The 27849-nt window shown below is 42.4% G+C and overlaps 1 protein-coding gene across 1 annotated transcript in view; it reads left to right on the top strand.

The window, feature by feature from the left end:
* Positions 1 to 23787, top strand: part of GNAQ (G protein subunit alpha q) — a 294496-nt gene extending 270709 nt beyond the window's left edge. The window contains exons 6-7 of the mRNA XM_023627175.2: positions 12085 to 12238; positions 18542 to 23787. Of these exons, the coding sequence (XP_023482943.1) occupies positions 12085 to 12238; positions 18542 to 18732 (345 nt within the window). The 3' untranslated portion in view covers positions 18733 to 23787. The remainder of the gene's footprint in view (positions 1 to 12084; positions 12239 to 18541) is intronic.
* The last annotated feature ends 4062 nt before the right edge of the window (positions 23788 to 27849 follow it).

Below are 27849 nucleotides of genomic sequence, written 5' to 3' on the forward strand. Positions count from 1 at the left end.
AGAGCAAGGAGGTGGTGATCTCTCTTGAGCCACTAGTGGAACTGCCCCAAGATCATGACACAGACTATTGGGTGTGAAAGGATTCAGGAAAGGGGTGGGGGGTGGGGCTGGAAGGTCAGTGAATTGAAAAGTCAACAGTGTGAATACTCAAGGCATTAAACATCTGAATCCTGACTCAAAAAGAGAAGGTATTTGTGTATGTAATGTAAGGATAGACTTTGGATCACTGGCATGTAAGCATAAAATTAGTAAGATATGGAGCATAGGGTCATTGGCAAGGAGAGAGATCTATGTGCTATAAAATAGTCTTTGAAAGGATGTTGCTACTTGGTCACTTGATGGAACTAAACTACTAGAACATGCTAAGGAAGTTTTCCTGTCTTCTCTAACTTCTAGGACTGTGGGCTTCCACCCAGAGAGGGTTCCACATGTCGTGTATTCTCTCACTCATGTTGAGGCTCTCTGCTCTCCTTAGTCCTGGGGCATGTGACTGTCTCTCCTTGACCCTTCCCTCTTGTCTCTCTGTCCTCCTCTTTCCCTCCTCCACATCTCTCCTATGATACATTCTGGTTTCTACCAGTTCACTTTACAAGGTCCTGTTCTCTGATCTCATCTCGTTGTCTAGAAACCTTAGACATGGAGGTAATAGGAAAATATGTTCTATTCCTTTGCTTCTCTAAACATCCTGTGCAGGTAGAATATATTGATTCACAGGCAGAAATTATAATAGTAAACCCTGCGGGAGCTGTCTTCAAGCCTAGAGAGTATGCCAGATTTGATCTCAAATAATGACTTGCAAAGATTTGCAAAAACTAGGAAAATTGTAGAGGAAATGATATCTGTCCAGCTGAGTTTGGTGTCCTTATCACTTCTATTGCTGTTGTCTGATTTGGATAGCAGACGTGGGATGGCTAGGGAGCTGTTTTTAATTATTTCTCATTCCAGCTATTCCGTTTATATACAGTAATGCATTGCTTAATGACGAGGATGCATTCTGAGAATTGCGTTGTTAGGTGATTCCATCGTCATGCGAACATCATAGAGTGTACTTACACAAACCTAGATGGTATAGCCTACTGCACACCCAGGCTATGTGTTGTATGTAATCTTACGGGAGCACCTCCTGTGTGCATTCATTGACCAAAACATCATTATGCGCCACGTGACTGTATTGTATGTGTTGTTTTCTTAGTTTACTCTGGGGTTGAGGGTATTGAACATTTTAGAGATTTTGAAGATACTCAAAGAAACATTCTAAGTGAGCAAAATTGACCTGGATGATTTTCCAGTTTCTCATAAATCAGATGTATCTGGATTTGAGATCATGAATAGATTAACTTTGTGCAATTCCGGGGAATAGAAAGATTTCACTGGATTTATAGTTTGGCCAGAGATTTGAGGTAAGCGAATTGCCTAACCAGGAGGTTCGTATGTAGCAATTTTGCCATCTCTGATAGTGGCTACCATTGAAAGCTACTGTGTGCTGGGGTCGTAGCTAAGAGCTTTGCATGCGTTGTCTCATTCTGTCCTTCCAAACCCTGGGACATATGGGGAAACTGAGGTTCCGTCACTTGCCTCAAGTCCTACGGAGTATTTAAGGCAGAGCCACGTTTCAGACCAAAGACTCTAGCTCACAGCCCTGTTCCTTCCCACTCACCGCCCCCCTGCCCCCCACAGCAAGAGCTGGGCACAGAGCGTGTTTTGAATTCTCCTGGTGTTGACATCAGATAGGACACATAACAAGGTGATGCTGCTGGAGATAGAAAGTTCAGACACACCAAACTTTTTCCTAAATAGTTGAGGGAGGGAAGAAATATGCAGAAGGCCAAACTTGCAAATTTTTTTCATCAGGCTTTAAAGTTGTCTCATGAGTTGTTGCATTAATTTACCCAATTGACCTATGTAAGTGAAATAAATACCTGAGAGACTATATTTCTAAGTCCTTGTTAAGGATGTGAATTTTTCAAAGCATCCAGTGTTTGATAAACTATAAATGATAGTAATTTCAATTCAAACTTCATATTATCATGGTTATTACATAAAAAGTCAACTAGTCTTACTCTTTTAAAATAATAATGATGTTTAATAAAGTAAATTATAAGGTGTCTTTAATGAGTTATGTCTGAGAAGAAATAGTGAAGCTTGTCATAGCAATTAAAAGTGAAGAAGCAATAAAAAGTATTTACAGTGTAGTGTCGTCCTGGAGCGTAAACTCCTGTGTTCTGATGCTGTCCTGTCCTGATCAATTTCAGAAGCAGAAATGGTACCAGTAAAAACAGTACCCGGTGTAGGTGTAAGGTGCCTTGGCTGCCCATTTTTCATCACGGGCAGTGTATAGAAAGCAGCCCTGCCAGCTGCTGAGCATTAAAATTGAGTGTGAGTGTGGCCAGCAGATGTCTTAACCTGTAACTCTGAAGATCTAGGTTTAAAAATATTGTAAGACATAAGATAAGTTTTTCCCTTCTGAATAATCTGTTACTTCACAGACACACTCTTGTATCCACTCTATGTCTGTGTATCTGGACCTCATTTGTCTAAGTCTTGTGTACGGCCTTGGCCTTCTTTTTTAGCAGACAGCTGAGAGAACACAGAATCACAGAATTGTGAACACAGAAATTATGAACACAGAATTGTAGCCATCTGACCAGCTTCCTGCATCGGTCAGTCAGTTTGTGGATCACACAGACCAGCTGCGTCTTTGATACTCAAAGGGATCCCAAGCCCTGGGAAGCTTCATTCTAGGTTCTCTGGGCTATACATCCTACCTCCAAGGACAGCTGACAACAACTAATAGATGGCTATCAGGCCCTCAGTGGTGATTCAACGGTCCGCACACTTATTTCTTTAGTTTTGCATTTAAGGGCTGCATTCTAGATCTTATGGGGAATATAAATCAACATGGTTTATCAAGGTATTGATAAGAAAAAAATGTCAACAAGGAGGGGCAGGCAGGTCGGTGACTTCTAGCCTGGAAAAGAATTAAGGGTCTCAGCCTAAACTGTATTCTTTGCTAAGAAAATAAGTGGGTTTTTTTTTAGAAGAACATGTGTTTATTGGCAAAATAATGAGTTGCAGAAATTACAGAAATGAATGTTCAAATCTCTGGTTTAATGCTGAATTTTACCAGAGCAAAGTAGCAGCTTGGCGGACACAGGTGAGGAACGAGAGTCCACTGAGGAAACTTGATCTGGCTGTGGCAGCGGGGCTGCAAAGTGTATAAACATGAAATATCGTCCCTTCCGGCCCATTGCTAATTTTTTATGCTGAGCTTTGGGCCGGGTCACAGCCTGAAGAAAGCTAGCTTCCAAGTGGGGTCTTGGGCCATGATGTCCACTGGATCTGGCCTTTTCCTCGATGGGAGCGAGGCTTGCACATGACCCAAAAGGAAAGCACTGGCCTCCTCCCTCCAGGCAAATACTTGCACCTCAGTGAGCCACACTTGGGTTGTCCGATGGGGTTTCCTGTTGGACTTCCCTACCTGCCAGCATTGGGAACAAGCAGACACAGAGACCCAGCAGGTTATTTTAAGAGTTTCTCCATGGAGAACTCCAGCCCCCACCATAAGATGCAAATGAGGAGGAAATGTTTTTGCATTCTCAACACGGAGAGTTTTCTTACTTAATGCCCAGGGTACAGAGATCAGAAGCCTTTGTAAACCATTTTATACAAAATCTTCACACATCTCTTCAAAGGGTTGTGTGTTTAAATTCCCCTTTGCTTTTTTCTTTTAAAGATTTTTTATTTTTCCTTTTTTTCTCACCAAAGCCCCCTGGTACATAGTTGTGTATTTTTTTTTTTTTAGTTGTGGGTCCTTCTAGTTGTGCTATGTGGGACGCCACCTCAGCATGGCTTGATGAGTGGTGCCATGTCCGCACCCAGGATCCAAACCAGAGAAACCCTGGGCCGCTGAAGTGGAGTGCACGAACTTAACCACTCGGCCATGAGGCCAGCCCCCCCCCCCCGCCTCCTTTGCTTTTGCTCTCCTTTCCTCCTTGTAATCTCTTCATCTGTCAAGATTCAACTCAAAACTACCTTTTTTTTCTTTTTCTTTTTTTTTTTGGAGGAAGATTAGCCCTGAGCTAACATCTGCTGCTAATAACCAAAGCAGTCTTGAGAAAGAAGAACAAAGCCAGAGTTGTCACACTCCCATGATGTTGAACTATGTTACAAAGCTATAGTAATAAAACAGTATGGTGGGACTAGCCTGGTGATGTAGTGGTTAGGTTTGCATGCTCCACTTTGGTGGCCCAGGGTTCATGGGTTTGGATCCCGAGTGTGGACCCACATACTGTTCATCAAGCCATGCTGTGGCAGTGTCCCACATACAAAATGGAGGAAGATTGGCAACAGATGTTAGCTCAGGACCAATCTTCCTCACCAAAACCAAACCAAAACAAAACAGTATGGTATCGGCGGAAGAATAGACACGTAGGCCAATGGAACAGAATAGAGAGCCCAGAAATAAATCCATGCGTATATGGTCAGATAATTTATGACAAAAAAGCAAAGAATATACAATGGGGAGAGGACAGTCTCTTCATAAATGGTGTTGGGGGTGCCGGCTCCATGGCCGAGTGGTTAAGTTCGCATGCTCCGCTGCGGTGGCCCGGGGTTCGGATCCTGGGTGCGGACATGGCACTGCTCATCAGGCCACATTGAGGCGGTGTCCCACATCCCACAACTAGAAGGACGTGCAACTAATGATATACAACTGTGTACAGGCAGGGTTTGGGGAGATGAAGCAGAAAAAAAAGATAAATAAATGGTGCTGGGAAAACTGGATGGCCATACCCAAAAAAATGAAATTGAACCATGATCTTACAGCATACAGAAAAATTAATTCAAAATGGATTGAAGACTTGAATGTAAGATGTGAAACCATCAAACTCCTAAAAGAAAACATAGGTGATAAACTCCTTGTCATTTGTCTTGGTAATGATTTTTTTTTTTTGAGGAAGGTTAACCCTGAGCTAACATCTGCTGCTAATCCTCCTCTTTTTTGCTGAGGAAGATTGGCCCTGAGCCAACATCCGTGTCCATCTTCCTCTGCTTTGTACGTGGGATGCCTCCCTCAGCATGGCTTGACAAGCGGTGCATAGGTCCGCACCCGGGATCCAAACCAGCGAACCCTGGGCCACTAAAGCAGAATATGCAAACAAGTGCTGCGCCACTGGCCTGGCCCCTACCTTTGCTTTTTAAACCTTTCTCAGTCAGAACTTTCCTTCTTGTGTGACCCCAACCTTGTCTAGTCACCACTTTTTTGGACCCATCACCTGGACCTATAATTACACATTGACGCTCCTGTCTTCAGTCCTGCAGGACACAGGCCCTGCCTCCAACACACTGTCATTTCGACATCTAACAAACCCACACTGTGTGTCTACTGGATGATGAAACAAAGAATAGGACAGTGTGTGCTGGAGTGGGAGGAAGGAGCCAGCCCAGGCGGGCTCAGGGAAGGTTTGCCTGGGGAAGTCAGATTGATCTGAGCCTTAAAGGATTAGGGGTGGGGACAGCATTAGATGCCATGGGTCAGGAATGTGCAGTCACGCTTGCATGACACTGGTGGCATTGAGTCCATCTGTGTGGAGAAGAGAGTGTTTGTGAAGGGTTCAGACTGAAGATGTGCACTGGGTCGGGCTGTGCAGGCTTTTGCCCTGCAGGCGGCATTAGTCAGTCAGGTGTTAGCGGGGATTGTGTAAAACAGCCTGTTTTCTGGAGATGAGAGATCTTGAGAATCAGTTTGAGATGCTGAAGATTAGAGGTGTCAGACCCTTCACCAATGGCTTGAGCAGAGCTTTTTCTGATGACCATGCAAGGGAGGACACTCGGCGGTCACACTGTTCTGCTTGTGAGTACGAAGAGGGGAGCAGGTAGCCTGTCCCTCCCCGGGGCCAGGGATTGGGGTGAATGCTTCCCAGTTTAGTGCTCCACCTCTTCACTGGTTCCAGCCCGTGGGAGGAGTGACTTAATTCATCAGAATTGTCTTGGTCCATTCGAGCTGCAATAACAAAATACCATAGACGGGGTGGCTTATAAACCACATTTATTTCTCACAGTTCTGGTTGCTGAGAAGTCCAAATGAAGGTGGCAGTAGATTCGGTGTCTGGTGAGAGCTGCCTGCTGGTTCTTGGCTGGCCATCTTCTCGCTGTGTCTTCACAGAGCGGAAGGGGCAGGGGAACTCTCTGGAGTCACTTTTATAAGGGCACTAATCCCATTCATGGAGGCTCCACCCTTATGCCTAATCACCTTGCAGAGGCCCCACCTCTGGAGGTTAGAATTTCAACATAATGAATTTTAGGGGTACATAGACATTCAGTCCATAGCAAGTGTGATCTGAGCAAGACTGACATTTCCCTGCCCACATATACTCCAGAGCGACGGCCCGGAGACCAGCCAGGCCACTGTGCTCACTCGCTCACCACCTGTCCTGGGGTCTGTGGCCTCTTTGCTGTTCCGTCTGTGTGAGGGGCAGAGACCAGGCACGACCTACTGGTGGCAGGCCCGCCTGGTCTCTGCTCCCTCTCTTCCTGCTTTCTTCCTGGGGCCACCCTTTACTGGGAGAGACACGTGCTTTCATTTAGGAGAAGGGCTGGGTGGGGATGACAAGAACAGAAGTCTCCTTGGCCTCAGGCATAGACCAGGCCTCCCCTGTTAGCAGGGAGCCCTGTGTTTGGGATGGTAATAGTCTCAAAACTCCAGAGAAGGAGGTGTGATTAGCACCAGCCCCCAGATGGCCTTTAGATGTGCGTTCAGAGGTGACCGGAACCTCATGGTTGATCGTCAGCCCTACATAGCCCTACACGCGTCTCGTACTTGCTATTTTCTTTTCCTCCTTGAAACCTCATGCCCTGGCAAATCACTAAAAAGCAAGCACCGCAAAGTCTCCTGGGACACGCTGCTCCCTCATCGACAGCAGTCTTTACTGAGCAAAATGGATTATGCCTCATGCTGTGCATGTTCCACTACCTTGTGAGGCATCGTGAAAATCTCATTTTGTCCATTTAGGATTTAGTCCAGGGGCTTTGATATGGGGCATGTCACTTTGTAAATGTTCTCCCATAGGCAGAAAAAAAAGGCATAAGGAATTTTCACTGAGGAGTGAAAAACAACTCATATAGCATAAAGTAAGAATCTTAACTCATCTTATTTGGGAAGGACGGAAAGAATGAAGCCAGCACAGTTAGCTTTTCATCACAGGACTCAGACTCAGCTGGATGTGTGACTTGTACTTCTTATCCGGAAAATGGGAGAGAGTGCCCCCCACCGTGTTGTCGGCCTGCCTCTGCAAGCTTTCTGCACCTTCCAGCTCAGAGTGTGCTCTTTGGATCAGCAGCATCTCCTGACCTGGGAGCTTGTTAGGAATGCAAACTCCTGGGCCCCGCTACAGGCTGAATCGGAATCCATGTTTTAACAAGGTCCCCAGGTGATTCATAAGGCACGTTAACTTGGAGAAGCGCATCTGCAGGGTAGTGCTTCACAAAGTTGAGTGTGCATCGCAGTCACCCAAAGGGCTTGTTAAAACGTGGATTCCTGGGGCCCAGCCTCTGAGATTGAGTTTGGTGGATCAGGTTAAAAACCCAGTAATGCTGATGCTGCTGGTCAGCTGCCCACTTTGTTGCCTCTAGCTTTCCCCTGAGTTAGAAGCTCAGGCCCCAGTCCACATGGAACATGGTAAATGGGGAGATATCCAAGAGCAGCCCCAAACTGCATACACCAGCAAAGCTGCAGTGGGACCAGGCCAGTCAACGGGCCTGCCTCCAGCATGGCCCTGAGCACCCCAGCACTGAGCACGGAGGGATAGCCACCTAGGCAAGTCATCTCTGGAGCACGGTACTGGGCTCAGTCCACTCTCCTGGCTACTGTCCCGCAGGCTGGTACGAGTCCTCTCCCAGCAGACGCCATCTGGAGCTTGAGGGCTCCTGTCCAGTCTTGAAACTCTTAATCAGAGAGACCTCAAATGCCTCCTTGTGCATTAACTCGAAGTCAGGACCTCTCTCCCTTTTCCTGTCTCCACCTGGGATCTAGCCACTCACCCTTGAAGGACTCCAACCAGAAAGGCCCAAAAGAGGGCCATGACCCTTGGGAGCCATCACGCCCCTCCTGGAGAATGCCAGGTACAATGATCAGTCTTTCTAATGGGGAGTCAGTGATTGATGCCAAGGCGTACCTAACCGCCCTTTAGACAAGGCTTCTTTGAAGATCACGATATGACTTTGTAGAATTTCTCTAGCTGTAGGTGAGAAAAACAAATGTTAGCTCTCCCACCAGGGGTGGGACCAGGGGTGTCACTATCTACTAAACGTTCTAGAGATCCTTTTTTAGTTCTTTAAGTTATTAAGGCCTTTGCTTTCCTTCAGTCCTGAAATTTTCAGCCTATAAAATCTCAGGCTACGAGATATCATTTCCTAGTGAATATTGTTTCCAGGGCTTAAAATTGTACACTGCCAGTGATCACCAGTTAAAGGCAGTAGATAGTAAAGATATGATTTCTTTTTAAACAAATACTTTTATTGCACATTTATAAAATCTGCATAGTTGTATCAAGTGTTCTTCCCTCCCATGATTCCCTCATTAATCTTAAAATTTGGTTAAAACCCAGTATCCAGTCTGGAGCCTTTTAAAAACAGTCAAGAGGGGATAGTTCCCTCTCTACGTAGACATACATATAATTTTTTTTTTCTTTTTACAAACCCACATCCTTTACTTTTTCAAAGCAAAAAAGGGTAAGGGCATCAAAATGTTCTTTTGGGCCAGAAGCAGCCGTAGACATCTGTTTTTGACAATTTTCAGATGCTAGAAAATTTTACCTAAATGGTTAACAACGATCAAAATGCTATCTCTAGTCAAGTTTCACAATTCTATTCCACCTAAAGTCCCTAGTGCCTTCCTTTCTTTCACTCAGGACTGAGTATGAGGTTTTCTGGTTTAATTAAAAAAATAAAATAAAAGAGAAGAAAGAAAGCAGAGGCAGCTTTGACTTTTCAGCATCTTACTGCCACATGACCTTATATTCAACCCACATGTAAAAGGGCAGTGGTTCATCAGCAATCCATTTTGTCATCTCTTGTCAAAACCCAGGCAAGGTCTATATTTCTCATCCCTTGCAGTTAAGAATTCTTAAATGTCATCCATATTTGATAAAATAACTAGTAGCTTTTCTTCTGGTTCAGGCTGTGCATGTCATTTCTATGAAAAAGAAATGTATACAGTGAAATAAACATTGTCCTTTGAGCTATGAAGGCATCTTTCACTGTATCAGTCCCACATGGTTCATTGGCATTTAATCATTTAAGCAAGTGTAGGCACAAAGTTGAAAGGTTGAAGATTCGTGGTGATCAGCTTACCAGATTTGGTAAAGATCTTTTGAAAAATGGGCTTTTCCACTTGATCTGAATTGGCATGCTTTACTGAATAATAGAACAAGATGTTCAGGTTCTAGAAAATTGTGCTGAGTGAGCTACGTTTCCTGGAGATGTCCTGGAACAGCAGTCAAAGGGTTATGCAGAGGAGGGTTCTTGGCCTTGTAACCCTGCACTATGACCTAGGGAAATTCTATGTCAGGAAGGCAAAATCTGAGCATCACATATTAACAGCTTGAACCCCCAGTCTTAATGGTCGCCCCTCAAACATCACTCATTCATTTCCTTTTAAAGTTTGGGAGGGGACCATATCCAAGTATATGAACTAGAAGTGTTAGTCACATAAGAAGAAACAGAAAAACACAGTTCCAGCTAGCTTAAAAACTACACGGTCCAGGGGCCAGCCCAGTGGCACAGCAGTTAGGTTCACACGTTCCGCTTTGGCGGCCCAGGGTTCACCAGTTTGGATCCCAGATATACACCTACAAACTGCTTGTCAAGCCATGCTGTGGCAGGCGTCCCACATATAAAGTAGAGGAAGATGGGCACGGATGTTAGCTCAGGGCCGTTCTTCCTCAACAAAAATAAAAAAGAGGAAGATTGGCGGCAGATGTTAGCTCAGAGCTAATCTTCCTCAAAAAAAAAAAAACAAAAACGCTACAAGGTATGCTTTGGCTGATGTTTCTAAAAAATCCAGAGGCAGGACCAAGTTCAGGCATGGTTTGGCTAAGCAGTTCAAACTAGCTGAGCAGGACCTGGTTTCTTTTTCTCTCAGTTTCAAGGTGGCTGCTAGAAGCTCCTGAGGCTACGTGAATCCTCTTCCACATTCTTTGTGAAAGCAGGTTCTCTGTTCCAGAATTCCCAGCAAAAGTCCTGGGGTTAGTGGGGTTAGTTGAACCAATTAAGCTGCTTGGCTAACTGATGACAATAAACCAGGAGAGAATTGTTCCGAGTGCCTTGGGCCTGAGTTGACAGACCCTGGTGCCAGGGGAATAAGATGCTCTGGCTTAAACCAGTGCGCTGCCCGTGAGCAGTGGAGCTGGGCTCAGTCCCAGGCAGGCCTCTCCAGAGCGAAACCTGGTCACAACACATAGGACTAAAGCAGGGCGTTGGAAAGCGTAGTCCACGTGTGTGTCCAGGAAGAAGTGTGCCCGTGCACCATGGCTTCATCTCCTCAGGGAAAGGGGTATTTCCCAAATCTGCCGCCTTTATCTGTGACCCGAGCGTGGGAATGTTTTACAAGTGAGTGTGTCTGTGGGAGGAAGAGCTGCTTAAGAGATGTGGACGAAGCTAGGAGTCTATGTAGCTTGTGGCTGCTGACTGCATTTTTTTAAGAGGAGTGATTTGACTCAGGAGTAGCAATCTTCATTTATAACAGCAAGCTGACTCATTCCTTGAGAACCCATTGAGGTTTTCTGTTACCAAGGTTGTGTCGATGCAAAGAATCCATAACCAATCTATGAATAAAAATTGGGGTGAGTTTATTATGAGCCAGATCTGAGGACTAGCCCGGGGCCTTGCTTCCCCTAGGAAGGAAAGGCATCAAAGAAGTAGGGTGTACAGAGAGGTTGTATATGTCCAACAGTGTGAATCACATATGATCAGAATGTTCTTTTTACAACAGTCACGAGATAGCCTGTCAGCACAGCGGTTCACACAGCAGTTGATGGTCTGGGAGCAGACCACAGCAGATAGCAGATCTGTGGTCTTGAGCTGGGTGATCATAGCAGGTCAGCAATTGATCCCTAGTCTAGGGAGAGATGCTTATCCTTGAGGAAATGCCGATGTGGGGAAGTTACATCTTTCTTTATCTTTAAGGCCATCATTCTTGTCTTTGGGACATCGTAAATATTTAAAGCAGATGTAAAATGCATGCTCAACGGCCACGTCAGGCTCTTTTGGAAAAACAAGGTCAGGCCAAATTAGTTTTACACCAAATGGCTTCCTCATATACTCCAGTATATCCTGTTGCTTACCATTCATTTATCAGTTGGCTTGACAGCATAGCTTCAGGTGAGCACGCTTTCTCACCAGTGCCGAAGGTGAGAATATTATATTTCTGTCTCCAGGTAATTACCGTGTATATCTCCACAGTCCTGTATGAAAATTATAGTGAAACAGAGGCAGACAGTGTGCTTCAATAAATAGGAAATGTATGATCTAAAAATATTTTTTCCATGTGTTTTCTTATCAGGGGATATATGCATTTATATAGTAAGGAGTAATAACTCTAGAAACGTAGATGCACTTTGGGCAAAGAATTAAGTACGTTTGTTTTGATTGTTTAAAATAGTTAATTGTGAGGCTCCAAAGGAATCAGAGCTTAGAAAATGCAAAATGAAACCTGGTATTTAGTTCTTAGTTCGGATCTTAAGTATTTGGTCATTAATGAATCATTTTTGGTGGAAATTTATGACAGTGTGCCAGATACATGATTCTCTAAGCTTTCATTGTTTTCTCTTAAGGTTGAAGGAGTTATTTCAGCAGATTTATTATTATTATTCTCTTCTGCTTGTCAACCTGAGAGTTTGTGTAATGAAAGCAGGCAATATGTGTCATGAACCATTTACACGTAAACCCTGAAAAAGCTCCTCCAGTCCAGCCCAAGGCTACACCAATCAGATGCATCCAGAAGATGGGTTGGACGTCGGAAGTAGACACAGTTCACAGATTGAGCATCATGTAATTTATGCCTTGTTTTTTTCTGATGATTTTTTTCAGAACCGAATGGAGGAAAGCAAAGCACTCTTTAGAACAATTATCACGTATCCCTGGTTCCAGAACTCCTCGGTTATTCTGTTCTTAAACAAAAAAGATCTTCTAGAGGAGAAAATTATGTATTCCCACCTAGTTGACTACTTCCCAGAATACGATGGTAAGTCACCACTCTTCAGCTAGCCCAGTAGCTGGGCATGTATTTTGCCTCCCAAGACTCAGTGCGAGAGCTAACCCATTGCCATCCACTGGTCGCGCCTCTGTCCTCAGAAGCCTGCATGATGTGACTGATGAAGTATGAATTACGGTTTGCCCTGTCTTTTAATGGCATGAAACATTTCATTCCCTAACAATGCTGAAAGTTATAGCAGAAGAAAACAGCTTCTTATATGTTTTGAAATAGGTGTATCAAAGGATGGACCAATCCAATAGTTTTGACCAATTGTGTATCAACCATTGTAGTTCCCTCTGGATCTCTCCTTCATTTGGTGACAGTCTGCCTCTGCCTCACTCTGGAGGGAGAACACAGTTTTGTGGTCAAGAGTCCATGCTCGGAAGTCAATCTACCCATGTTCAGATCCCAGTTCTGACACTTCCTACTTATAGAACCGTGATCAAGTTACTTCATTTCTCTGGGCCTCAGGACCACACTCATAGGATTATCTTGTAGACTGTACTAGATAACGTGTGACATTTTAGCATAATGCCTGACACATAGTGAATATTCAGGAAATACTTACTTTTTGAGGGCTTCATGGCACGATGAAGTCCAGTCAGCCTTAGGGATGGCACCCATCCTTTAAGCTCTTCCTGTAGCACTTAGAATCTATAGCACTCATGTTGGTGCTCATATGGCTTTCATTATTTACTTCCTTCTTATAAACAGATCCTGCCTCCCCAACTAGACTATGAAATCCTGAATGACTGGACATGACACCTAGCCCGTTCTGAGACATACTTGTGACATCTGCACCCAGCCACTCTAAAACAAGTGAAAGAGTCACAGCCACTGCCCTTTAGGAGCTTATGTGGCAGGTACACACACATCTCCTTTCACCCACATACGTACTTGAGTCTAGACTAGGAGTGGCAAACTCTGGCCTCCTACCTGTTTTTATAAATAAAGTTTTATTGAAACAGCCACACCCATCATTTATGCACTCTGTGGCTGTTTCATGCTACAACAGCACAACTGAATAGTTGTGACAGAGATCAAATGGCCCACGAAGCCTACAGTCTTTACTCTTTGGTGCTTTACAGAGAAAGTTTGCCAGTCCCTGGTCTAGATGAATAGTCGTTAAGAAGACAAGCTTTGATTGTGACAGAGTTCCTGCTCTGCCAATTACTGGTGATATTGCCTTGGACAAGTATATTCAAATACCCAGTTTCTTCCTGAGTGAAAAGGAATTGATTGGAATCGTACGTGTAAGTTGCTTAGCACGGTGCCGGGCACAGAGAAGAGCACCAACCCAGAAGTACCTATTATAGAGGAGTGTGCAACAGCAGGAGAACAGACTGTCTTTAATATTAGAGTATCAACATATGATGTCTGGGATGGACATCAGTTCAACAATGTTTTTATGCTTCTAAAAGCTCCCTCAGAACAGTAATTACAGGTTTCCCCCACTATCCAAAAGTAGACCGTCTTAGTGAAACCTTTTGTAAGCCAAAATGGCATAAAACAAACAAACAGTTACCATAATTTATATGGGAAATTTTTTTCAGCATTCCCAGACACAAAAAGTAACCTACCAAAGTAAGTGGAGATAAAGCACAGGTTTTCACAGACACAGTGCAAATCGCTGGCGGCTTGATGCTGAGATGCTGGCTGTAGTTGCCAGGCAAGGAGCTTGGCGGCACCTCTCTGCTGCTGGGTGCGGGCTGCTTCTGTAACAGCTCACTACCAAACAAACGCTGAAAATGCTATTCTCGCTTTTCATAAAAGAAATCCTCTTTGGAAAGGGAAACAGCAAAAACAGCGAAGCATCGTAGGGTGAACTTTCGGATAGCGGGGCAAACCTCTGCTTCACAAACCTAAGATTCAGTTTCACTTCATGGCCTTCTCTGAAGATAGAACACCTCAGGGATGGAGTGTGACTCATCTTTCCTTCCCACTTGCATTTGGTATGGTACTGGCCCATGGAAGGGGAACGTTAGTTTGGGCACGTTTTCAGGTATTAGCAATAGTGTGGTTTTTGTTAGCAGTATGTTCTCATCCTCTCTCCAAGTGCACTTTCCTTTGTGCTTTTGTGCTTTTTTCCTTGTGCTGTTCCTTTAAAAAGAAATACTTTCCTAGCCTGAACAGTGTTTTCACTTTTGCTCCTTTTAATTTGCCGCTGGCCTGCCACCAAGTCATAAATGTCTGAGACTTAGGAATACTGGAAGGAAGTGACTTCATGTGTAGTTAACTTGCCCTCCCACAGCAACAGGCTAGTTCTTTAAGGGCAAGATCTGCCTGAGTAAGACGGGCACGAAGCACCTGGCTTAGACCCAAACACACGTGCTTGCCTCCCGCACCTGGAAGCAGAGACAGACTCTTAATTTTTCTCAGATTTTGGTGAGAATCAGCAGGTGGGAAATGACCCTCCGCCCCATACATAGCACCCGCCTGTAGGCCGGCGTGTTTTCATGACGTGCTTGCATACGGATGACAGAGAACGGATACAGCACAGCCTGCCCCACGGAGCAGACCCCCTGAGGCTCAGGCTGCTGGCTGCCGTACACACAGCCACATCACACACTGATTGATTTTCCTGCAATAAAAAAAGACTTTTCTGCGATGGATGTTTGGGGTACTGGTTTTTTCTCTGCAACGTCTTCCTATTGTCTTTACATATCTCCTTTGTCCAATAATTTCCCCAGATTCCCCATCACTGTGAGCATTTTCCTTCCAACATGTACCCATTGTGAATGACTTAAAATCTGAAGATGTTTTTTATTGCTAATCTCCCCCAGTATATACATAACACACAGAGGAAACTGGGCCACGGAAAAAGAAAAAAGACACTGATTGTTAGTCACAAAGCAAACGCAGCTGTCATTTCACGAGACTAAAAGCCCTTGTAAGATGAGCTAAGACTGAAAAAACTCTAGGCCCACTCTGCAGTGGCTTTTTAATAATAAACATGTTTATAGTATTATAAATTTCACACTTCCATATTTCTGCACTTACAAGGTCTTAAAAATAATGAATGCCATTTCTGTATTTCTCTTCAGGAAGGGAAATTACCATTTCCACATGGACTTGAATTGCAAAATTGTTCATAGAGGCTGGAATTCTGTTCCTGCTGTGATGGCTATAATGATTTCTTTGTAGTTTATATTTCTTCATATAATGTAATTTATGCTTAAAAACATAACACTTCCGAGTGCTCTTCAGTGAACTTGAGTTAGTTCTGATACTCTTTAGGGTAAAAAAGAAAAAAAAAAAGAAAAAGAAGGTAGACCTTTCTTTCCCAAATAGGGTAAGTACAGAATCATATGGAAGTTTATTCACAAGCCAGTGAGTGTTCTTTTATGAGAATGAGAGGCTTCTCCAGCTCTCACTATCTATTAGTCCTAGTTTTAAATATTTTTTATTACTGGTATGGAATTAGTAACTTATCAATAGTACATTGAAAACGATAGGACATTAAATAATTATGTATTAATTTTATATATAAATCATAATTTTCAATTATGGCACTTTCCATTCAGTATGATGCCAACCTTCTTTTTTTTTTTTTCTTTGAGATTGGCACCTGAGCTAACAACTGTTGACAATCTTTTTTTTTTTTTCCTGCTTTTTCTCCCCAAATCCCCCCAGTACATAGTTGCATATTTTAGTTGTGGGTCCTCCTAGTTGTGTCATGTGGGACACTTCCTCAGCATGGCCTGATGAGCGGTGCCGTGTCCACGCCTAGGATTCAAACCAGCGAAACCCTGGGCCACCAAAGCAGAGCGTGTGAACTTAACCAGTCAGCCATGGGGCCGGCCCCATGATGGCAACCTTCTTAATCATTGACAAAAATTTCAATTCTGGGCACTTACGTCAAAAATTCAAACATTACTCTTGTTTATTGTACAAATGAGAATAATCTATTTGTTTTCACGGCTCTTTCCTCCCAACTTCTGGCACCGTTGGCTCTAAGCTCATAGGGCTAATCCCCAATTTGTAATAAGGTTGATTTAAAAAGTTTTCAAGTTGGCTGTCTGAAACTCACAATGCATTTTGTTAGACATGGTAGTCAGGCCCTCAGTAGAGTTTTCAAAGATTTCTTTATCCCAACCAGGAGATAATAAGAATATTGATAGAAAAAAACCTTAGCTTGGATCCTGAGAGAATCTTGCCAGAGAGAAGGAAGTGGAGGAGGAGGTTATAGCGTGACCTTCTTCTTTCTTGGTGTAGAACTAACTGGAAAAATCATGGAGGAAATATAGATATGAGGTGCATCAAAGATTGATGTAAGATGGGTGCTCAATACTTCATAGGTGGTAGCGTTTTTCATTAATTGACAACAAGTTTTAAATTAATACATTTATTATAATCTATTAAATAAGTTTTTAAAACAGCTCTATTGAGATAGAATTCACATACCATATACTTCACCCATTTAAAGGGTACAATTAGTGCTTTTTGGTATATTACATTAATTTTTAAAATTATGGTAAAATATATGTAACATAAAATTTGCCCTTTTAACCATTTTTAAGCATGCAATTTAGTGACATTAATTATATTCACAATGCTGTGCAACCATCACTATTCCCAAAACTTTTCATCACCCCAAACAAATTCTGTAACCAGTAAGCAACACCCTGTTTTCCTTTCCCCCAGCTCCTGGGAACCTATAATCTACTTTCTATCTCTAAGAATTTGTCTATCCTAGGTACCTCATATAAGTGGAATGATAGAATATTTCTTTTCTGTCTGGCTTGTTTTACTTACCATAATGTTTTCAAGGTTCATATTATGTTGTGGCATCTATCAGAACTTCATTTTTATGGCTGAATAATATTCCATTGTATGTGTATACTACTTTTTGCTTGTCCATTCTTCTCTTTATGGATTCTTGGGTTGTTTCTATCTTTTGGCTATTGTGAATAATGCAGCAATGAAAATCGGTGTGCAAGTATCTGTTAGAGTTCCTGCTGTCACTGCTTTGGATGTAGACCTAGGAATAGAATTGCTGGGTCTTATGGTAATTCTGTGTTTAGCTTTTTGAGGAGCCACCAAACTGTTTTCCACAGGCAGCGGCCCCATTGTACATTCCTCCCAACAGTGCACAAGAGTTCAGACTTCTCCACATCCTTGTCCTCACTTACTTTCCATGTTTTTGATTATAGCCATTCTAGTAGATATGAAGTGGTATCTCATGATGGTTTTGATTTGTGTTTCCCTAATGATTAATGATGTTGAGCATCTTTTCACATGCTTATTGGCTATATTTTTATCTTCTTTGGAGAATGTCTATTCAAGTCCTTTGCCCCTTTTTTTAAATCAGATTGTTTGTCTTTTTGTTGTTGAGTTAAAGGAGTTATGTATATATTCTGGATATTAACCTCTTATCAGATATGTGATTTGCAGGTATTTTCTCCCATTCTTTGTTATCTTTTCACTTTCTTGATAACGTCCTTTGATGCACAAAAGTTTTTAATTTTGACGAAGTTCAGTTGATCTGTTTTTTCTTCTGTTGCCTGTGATTTCAGTGGCGTATCTAAGAATCCATTGCAGAACTTTACTTAAGTTATTAATATATCCTGATAAGAATAGCACAGTCCTTTTTCAGAGCATCTAAGACAGTGCTTGGCACATAAGAGACCCTGAATAAATGTAAGAAAATGTAAACCAATTTTTTCATCTATCATCACACGTAGTGAATTGAATACTACGTAAATGCGGTGTGTTCAGAAACACCAGAAGTCTTTAGAAGTGAGGCTGCAGAGGACGACTGTAGATGGACCTGACCTTAAGGTCAGGTCTCTTCTGAGAGAGATTTCAGTCTGGAGAATGTAAAATGATCCATAACAGGGAGACATACAGGGGTAGATTGACAAGAGAGCCTGAGTCTGTATGAGTGTGAGTCTGTATAATGTGTGTCTGTATGCACACTTACTGTATAGCAGAAACCAGCACAGTTCACTCAGTCCCGAAAAGTAAGATCTTATTCCCCTTCTGAAGAGCCCATAGTGGCTCCCTGTCACCCAAGGAATCAGAGCTGGCCTTAGCCTGGCCTGGAAGCCATCTGCCTGTTTTCAGCTAACCACATTTTGTGGATGGATGGATGGACGGGTGGATGGATGGGCAGATAAAGTGATAGAGAGGAGTAATTATACATAGTAGTATGGGGGAAGATGGTTATAACAGATCAAATCCGCAGTGCAGATGTCAACTTCATGAACCTTGACCCAATAAACATTTATTGATCAAACACATTAATGGATCAGCTGACAGACTGTTCCCCTCTCTTCCCTTGACCACCAGGACCCCAGAGAGATGCCCAGGCAGCTCGAGAATTCATCCTGAAGATGTTCGTGGACCTGAACCCAGACAGTGACAAAATTATCTACTCCCACTTCACATGCGCCACAGACACCGAGAACATCCGCTTTGTCTTTGCTGCCGTCAAGGACACCATCCTCCAGTTGAACCTGAAGGAGTACAATCTAGTCTAATTGTGCCTCCTCGACGCCGCCCCTCCCTTCCCTGGTGGGCTATGGAAGCTATACAAGAGGGACTGTATTTCTGTGGAAAACAATTTGCATAATACTAATTTATTGCCGTCCTGGACTCTGTGTGAGCGTGTCCACAGAGTTTGTAGTAAATATTATGATTTTATTTAAACTATTCAGAGGAAAAACAGGATGCTGAAGTACAGTCCCAGCACATTTCCTCTCTATCTTTTTTTTAGGCAAAACCTTGTGATTCAATGTATTTTAAATTCTCAGTCATGCACTCACAAAGATAAGAGTTGTTTCTTTCTTTTTCTCTCTTTTTTATTTTCTATTGAGCAAAACGAAGCTGATTTCCCTCTTCCTAACCCATACCTCCCTCCTGATTTTTCCTGGGTTACAATGGCCTTTATTCTATTTCATTTTTGGTCAAGTTTTTCCCTTGAATGACACAGTCAGGACGATGTCATTCAATTTAAGCCATCAACATCAGCTTAATTTAACAGTTTATAGTTTTTGCTGAAGGATTATAGGTATTAATACTATGGTTTTAAGTGTATTGCTCTGGATACACACATAGAGTTTTTTTATATAAGTATATTGTCTTGCCTCACTTTGGGCTGGGACAGCGGGTGCCCATCTAATGGTTAAGTGTCATTTCTTTTGGGTTTCTACCTTCAGCCATCACTTGGTTGCTCAGAGAACTGTGCAAAAGTCAGTAAGGCCAGGACGGAGACAGCCGGAAGGAGTCCTTTGAGACACCATGTGCCATTGTCCTTTCTCTCGTCCTTGCTTCCTTTTCTTTTTTTCACCCTCTCTTCCTTAAATTGCAGATGCCAAAAAATATGCCAACAGACACTACATTACCCCAGTGGCTGCTACCCAGAACCTTTTCATAGGTTGCTCTTAATTTTTTTTTCCTCAGTTCAAACTTTTCCTCCCTTTTTTTCTTAGTATTTGGGCCACAATTTCTAAATGACTTTCATTATGGGTATGTATTGCCAAAGCTGGCTTTTTGTAAAACAAAATAACTAAGAACTTAAAAGATAAAAGCCGGTATCTTAAAATATAGGAGAGTAAGACTGTGAAGCCTGAAATGATTGACTGAGAATGAACCTGAAACACCAATTGCCAAATGATTGGTAACTGTACATTTGATTCTCATGGTCCATCCTTTTCTTTGCCCTTAAGATCACATCGGTTAGTGTCCACGTTCCATGTTGAGTGTCCCAATCGACAATGTGGAAAAGTGTCCTGTGATGCAACATGAGATCTACTCATATCTCTTCATTTGAAGGCAATTTTTCTCTCTTTCTGTTCTTTAAGGTCGAGTAGGTCTGCCAAGAACATTGGTTGATAGTATGATTCTGACACCTAATTTAATTTGCAAAATCTGAAGTTAACTGCTAGTTTACCACCTTTGGGATCTTTTTAAACTAGTGACTGGTTAAGTTGAACTTAAGATTTGTGGACCTAATTCAAAAGTAACCTCTCAGTGTTCTGTAGAACATGTATTTATGTGACTGAACCTACTAGGAGAGATGTTTGGAATTCTATATGTGCAATTCTTCAACAAATGCAAAAAATACAGCACATGTATTGATGAGCTTCTGTCAAGCAGCTTGAATTGAAATACGATTTAAGGAAATAAATTGTGATTGTTTTAAACCTGCTGGGAAGTTAGAATTAGGCCATGACACTGGTCTCATTTTAACGGCAATACTATTTGGCACAAGTCTAAACTTCCGTATAAATCACTCTTTTGGAACAACAAAAGGGAGGGAGAAAATTAATGGCTTATGAGATGAGTCCCAGAGTTACTCATTAGCAATGGAATGTTCTCATTCTTTACTCTCCCAGCCTCAAACAACACAGGTTACTTTTTTTCCTTGCTCAGAAAGCACCTGTAATTTAATTAAGAAACAGACTGCTTGTAGGTATAGTGCAATTATGAATGCTCTAATCATTGTACATACATCTCTCTCGATATCGCAGCATCCATACTGGCTTTGTAATCATTAATTTTTTGGCAGATTGAATGTGCTGTATTGATATGTATCTATGTAATTGTATTGTATGTCTTATAGCTAATTCACATTTTGAATAATGTTATTTTATTTACTTTTTTAAGAGAGGAGAATGTAAATTTGTCAGTTTATTTCTGACTAGGGATTTTTTTTTCCATTTAGAAAAGAAGAAAAAAAAAACCTTCCTATCGTACAGAGCGGTACTAGCATCGTGCTGTATAAAATCATTTGCACATTCCTGAGTAGAGGTATACTGACTATGAGACCCAAAGGTAATTTCATAGCAAAATACATAAAATCAGTCAGAGCTTTTATACAAACATGGAAACCAACTTTGTAGAACTTTTGCCATTTGACCTGGGGTTGGAATATGAGCTTTTATACAATTCATATTCTTATGTGGCAAATGCACAGTTTAGTATCACCTCTCTGATGGCCTTTATTAGAAAGGCAGTTTTAGAAGCTATTGTGATCCACTAAGGAAATGTTTTAACAGCTAGAGACCACTGCTTGCCTGAAAGGGCGATCTTAAATTTGGTGCAGCAAAAAAAAAAAGAAAAAAAAAGTAAACAACAACATTTGAAGGCCTACAGTGTGTATAGAGAACACCTCATCACAAGATCCTAAGTGTTAGAGTTTTAGGGAATCGAGATCTTCTATTTAATAGAGCTGTAGTAGATGTAGTCAGTTAAACCCGATCTCCACGCTCGAGCAAGCGGAGCGAAATAGGGAAAGGTTGTGACACTCGTCTTTATGAAATCGGGATGGAATTGCTATGCAGAATTGAGGTTTGTGGCTTCACTGTTCATCTTGGGGTGCATGACAAGATCCCTTCTCTTGAGAAAGGAAACAATTGATCACCCTAGCTGCAGTGACGCGTAGAGACCTACTTGTATCCACACTAGTCAATTGAAGCTAAAGGATTTTCTTTTTCATTTCTTTGTTTGGGGTTTTATTGAAGGGGCTAGGGGCGGGAAGGGATTCTTTTCAGTTTTGTATAAAAACAAAGTTTACTCATGCTTTATATTATATTGTGATTGCAAGCGTTATAAGCGTGTGCCACTGGCCTCCAACTGTTGATGTTCTAGGTAGCGGAGGCCTGGGGCGAGTTTTATGGTGACTTGGGCATGTCTTATTCAGAAACAAAAACACACAACACAAAAACCTTTCTTTCAGCATACCAAGGCAAGCAGCCATTTCGTGACTCACGCACCACATTGCAGTGTACCCGTTTACAGAGGCGTTTCCCTTCTGCGCGTGACACGGCAGTTCCAACCCTCAGAGAATTCCTTATTTGTAAATTGGAGGTTTGTACTATGCCTTACAGAGCTTAAATTCAGGAGCTTGTGCCTCATATCTGAAACAAAGGGAAATAACACACCCATTCAAAAGTAAATAAATCCCCTCAAAGTTTTGGTTTTTTTTTTAAACATTGCCATATAAAGAGCTCTGTTGAATGTCATGAATCGACTGAGGGAAAAAAATCTTAGGAAGCTGCATATGTTGTTTACTAGCAGATGACATCTACAAAAGGTATTTGAAACTTGTATTCTTTTTGTAGATTAACTAGCAGGCCTAATATTTAAAAAAGGTAATTCAGCTAAAGGACAATTTACTTTTGTACTTCAGACTATCTTGATTGTCAAGGTGTACGAACTGTAATTTTAAAATTTATACTGCCACATGATTGTAAATTTTAGTTGTCTTAAGTTAGGAATTGGTGAAAAGCTATTTATGCTGGATTTGGGTCAAAATGACTATTATTTGCAAAAAATAAAAAAAATAATGGGAAGAAAGGGCTGCATAATGAGATACTGCAAGACTCAGATATTGTTGGAAATACCCTTCAGATTACCCTCAATTTCCCTTTGTTTTCAGTTTCTCAAGAAGAACGAATGAAATGAAATATAGCAGAATGTTAACCCATATAAAAATAAAGTGTACCCAAATATTGTAATGTATATTGCTGCTCTTCTTAAAATTAAATAAGGGTTTAAAACCACTTAATTGGTAATTGACAGCATCTCAATTGATACATAAAGGTGTGCTTGGTATACATTAATATTTTCTTCCAAAGATATGTCTTTGGTTAGAAACACACACAAAAATTAAAACTAGTAATATTGTATGTTTATCTCTCTCTACATATTCCAGCATATGTAGTCTTAGTAGGTCTGTCCTGGTAACTGTGTCTTCGGGATTTCATTTTGGTTCCATCAAATTAGGAAAAGAAATGGCTTAGTTGTGTGTGATTAGCTAGAGATTTTTGGAGCCAGACACCTGCTATTTAGTAGATACTTAGTACAGAGTCTAAATTTGTCAGTGTTTTTCTCACAGAGTAACAAACCATTTCCTGCTGTGTTCCCAACTACCGATGCCCTTTCAATAACACTCCTGCCTCTAGAATCATCTGTTCAAAGTATGCATACACACCTGGCACATAGTAGGTGCTCAAATATTAATTTCCTTCTGACCTCCCTTGTCTATCATGTATCTTCCGTTTCCCCATTTGATTCTAACCCAATAGTAAATGACATTTACATGTTACGAAAACACCTATTGGGTAAAATTGGATCTTATTGGATAAAGGAATTCAGACTTTCATATAAGCTTTGGTGGACAGAAAAAAACAACAGGGAGGGAGATATTCTTCAGTAGAATATTTTTAAGTTTAGGAAGAAAGATGGAAAATTACTATGTAACTTTGTTCAGGTTACTTTGACTGAAACACATGTTTTTGGTAGATTTCTTTTCCTCGAAGAACTCTCTAAATGCGACTTCTTGCTGGATTCCTCGCCTGTCACCACGTTGGACACCCTTATTAGACCTATGTCTTTAGGGAGTTTTGTCAGAAAACATTTTTAACTTACAGTATTTAAAAGAATCATATTTACTGTTCTTAAAATGTCATTCAAATGCATGTATTGTCTATTGTTTGGGGATGGGAACTAGTTTTGCAAAAAACACCTAATGTTGTATAATAATGCCCCAATGATCTTGCTGGTTAAAAATACAGTATTTTTGGCCATAATTTTGTACTACGGTATTCTTCATTCTTGAGTTTTGCTTCTCTTGCAGTTGCCTAAGCCTCTCCCAAAATGTTTTTTATTAGAAGGAGTATTGGAATAAATCCTTCCGTTTTTAAAACAGTTTATACTGCACATGCATTTTCCAGAGTAGACAGGTTTAATAGTTTCTAAGCAAACACAAAAAATCTTTTCCCTTATGTATATAATCAGAAATTTGTCTCCTTTAGTAGAAATATTTATATTGATAGTATTTATCAAACTTGCTTTTTAAAAAAAAAGCTTGTCCAGGGGCCGGCCTGGTGGTGTAGTCGTTGAGGTTGTGTGCTCTGCTTTGGCGGCCCGGGGTTCGCCAGTTCGGATCCCGGCTGCAGACCTATGCACCACTTATCAAGCCATGATGTGGCAGGTGTCCCACATACGAAATGGAGGAAGATGGACACAAATGTTAGCTCAGAGCCAATCTTCCTCAGCAAAAAGAGAAGGATTGGCAGTAGATGTTAGCTCAAGGCTAATCTTCCTCAAAAAAAAGCTTGCCCTAACTTAGGTTGCAAGCAACTGTAAAAACAAATTTAAATAGCTGCTCAATAAAGACTTGGACAGAGCCACCTGTCTTCATCCTGAGGCCGTCTTCTAATTAGCAAAAAGCTGAAGAGGCGGACACATGGGTTAGAGTTGTGCCGTTCAGCGGTAGGATGAATGGATCCACTCCGTGTGGGAAACAGGACCTGGGGTAGGTGTCCTTTGTGTCTGTGACTTTTAGAAACATCCGTCTAGGATTTTGAGATCAGCTAAAAACTAGCTTTTTTTCCTCTAGCAGTTTTGTGAAGTTGAGGTGATGGCAGCAAGAGTTTTTCTAGAAAATTGGTGCTTATGTAGGAGGGACTTAAAACCATAGCCAATGCGAAACCTCTTCCTGCTGCATGTCAGGTCTTTCCCACTGGCAGCCCAGCCCGTGCTTAGGGAATTTTGTGTTTTGCAGAATCCTCTTTCGTGCAAGTATTTCAGAGAGGAAAGTGTCATTTTGACTTCAAAGCCTTTGGTTTCAGGCTCTCCTGTTCTTGCATGTTTCAGAGACTATTCCCAGTCATAGTGTCCCCTCTCTCTGGATCTTGCAGTTAAGGGAGTGCTGTGACTGGGGACTGTCGTTTCATACAGGCCTGGAGTGATCGGTTCCCACAGCCTCTCTGCTGAGGAACTGGGGTGTTAAGCAGCCCCTGGGCCCGGGGCTGGACCATTCTAGAACCTGGGTCCCTCTGCATCATCACCTTGAAGACCGTCAGTCCACAGGAAACAAACAGGAACTCACTGAACATTATTTGAGCCAAATATTTTAACTTGACCTTTTGCCTCATAGGGCAAGCCTGCCTAGTCAGATTTTTTTCTGTCCTATCCTTCCGGAAAAAATGAAAAAGTACTTGGTCCGAAAACTTCTCTGCCTTGCTCTTCATCTCCCCTGCCTCCCATTTTTCTCTTAGGTGGTGTTAGCCCAGTGCTGCCTCTTGAGAAACCAGTTAAACCATAGCAAGAAGGTGGGGGTGGAACTTGATGCTAAGGAACAGCAATGGCTCACTTGATAATGTGTACAGAGCAATGTCCGATGGTAAATTAGCAGGCGTCTTCCTTTTCTCTTGTTGTCTAATTTTGAGTCGTTACCATGTTCATCAGTTACTCCAGACTTAAAGCCCCTGTTGAAATTTGGATCAGAGTTGGAGAGTGGAAGGCAGTGGTTCAGAGTGGGTTTCTGGTTGGTTGGTTTTCTTTTGTTTTAAATTATCTATGTGTTACCATTGTTCCTTTGTTTCATTGCCATGGCTAATTAAAATATAGATCCAGCTATTACACGGAAATGAACTCAGTCTATTTTAAGGGAGCCCCCTAGGTCCCTGCCAAACAAGGCCTTGCTTATAAAATGTAGGTCTCTTTCAAATCTAAGATGCACGGGGAGTTCTGAAAAGATTCTTTTCCCTTTGAATTCTTAGGCCTCAAGACTTGAAATCTGACTTGTGTTAGTTTTCTCTCTTCCTCTTTTCTTCAAGAATGTGAAGGCCAGAGCATTTTTCTGACCTATAAGCCTGTGGGTAAAATAAGGCAACTTATTCTCTTTAATTAAGAGGATAATTAAATGGCCAATGGGGGGAATGCCCTGGTGCGCGCCTTCCACAGCCCTGGGTTGGCCCCCTGCAACCCTGGAAATGTCTGTGCAGCCTAGAGAACTATGGGCCTGTCCCATCTAGATGGACAGCATGAAGGGCCCCTGGGACTTGCCCTCTGTTCCCAGTTTGCCCAGTATCCTTGTATGGCGGATATCTAAAGCATCTTCAGAAATGAGAGGACCATGAAAGGACAGACTGACAGATGAGGCTTGGCAAACCCTAGTAGTCTGCACTTGGGAATTCCACGCTGTGTCCCCAGCTCCCATATTTGGGTCTGCTCTGCAGTGCACCTTGCCTAGGACGCCGTGCCTGTTAGGAATCCCACACGCATGCCACGTACTGTCCTGTCAAGGCCCCAGCCAGGGCACACCTGAGGTGCAGGGTCCACATAAAAGGTGGTAGCAGCAATGATTATATTCCCGGGATCAGCAGCATCAGCAAAGGGGCCTTCTTTTTGAGGAATACAAAGGACCCACCCCAGTGCAATCATGGTTAACAATGCCGGTGGCGGGCGGGAAGGGGGGTTGCAAGATTGTGGTGCTGATTTGTAGTGTGTGCTCATTTCCATGGTGTAAATAAATACTCCCACCATGCCCAACTTTAAGCCACTGATCATGATGTCACTGAACTCGGAGCTGGGAAGAGACGTGAACAATGGTCTCAAGCTGCTCCTGCACACCACCCTCAGTCCCTGAAGACAGCGCCTTCCTCTAAACCTGAGAAAATGGCAGCAGGACAAGCCTTCTGGTTTATCGCACCCAGAACATGTGCATTCCCTCCCCTTGTGACCTGGAGCTAATTACCGAAGAGAACCCAGCTCATCATGGGCTCAGAGAAGTGGGAGCTTGGCCAGAAACATGAAATATTTAAGTATTCTCAAAAGGAACGGCAGTAATGGATAGGCAGGCAGCTGGGGAGTTAAGAATGCAAGACCAACTTGGACGTCAGGTTTACCCAACACTGAGAGTGTGAGTGTGCATGTGTGTGAAATGTCTCAGTGTATCCAAGCAGCTCAGTCACTGCTGAGCAAAGAGAAAAAGCTTGTACGAATGTTCATGTCAGCTGGGTGACGAGATTAATTCTAAATCCTTTAAATGCCAGTCTGCCTACATATGTGGATATACATGTAGAATCTAAAAGTGGTTTGATCCTGAAGTTTTATACACGTGCAAATACACATGAGGACGCACGGTCAGACTTGCTTATCCCTTGGTTACTAGAGGCATTTAACTCATAGAAAACAATTCATGTTGACATGATCAAGACGGAAAATATTACAAAATTCACAACTAACGTTTTCATTTTTAAAAAATTTTCTCTTGCCAGTCTTTCCAGGTGCCATCGTTAAAGAGCTCTGCCCTATCTAGGAAAGGACACGTAATTATGGCAAATAAAAAATGCTTTTTAGAAGGGCGGATGGACCTAGGCCGTAGCTTGGATGTCTCGGAGCCATGAGGGGCTGTGTTTCCAGCAGAGACAGGAGGAAGGGTCTCTAAGAAGGGGCGCACACTGGGTGAAATCTCACCTGAATGACAAAAGCCAGGCCTGCATGACTTAGGGGCACGATCACTGTGCAGCGTTATCATTTCCATTCCTGAGTTAAGTATTCTCTGTGCAGATGGCGCGCTTCCCGCAGAGGACGATGAATTCCCAGAACCCCAGGCCCATGCCTCACAGAGGCCTGAACAGAGCCACAGGCTCAGAGCCACAGGGTTTGGGGCTGTGCTCTTGTGTGTCTATCCTCAGACTGGCTAAGGGTGGCCACCCTTCCATGTCCCCCGGTCCATACAGAGGTCGCTGCAGACAGTTGTCTTTCAGGTCAGGAGCTACCTGCATCTTTCTAGCACTCTCCTAGCCAGAGACCAGAAACCAAAAGTCAACAACTCAGGAGTGACAGCCAGCGAGGGACAG

The sequence above is a fragment of the Equus caballus genome, chromosome 23, assembly GCF_041296265.1.
Source record: "Equus caballus isolate H_3958 breed thoroughbred chromosome 23, TB-T2T, whole genome shotgun sequence".
Classification (NCBI taxonomy): Eukaryota; Metazoa; Chordata; class Mammalia; order Perissodactyla; family Equidae; genus Equus; species Equus caballus.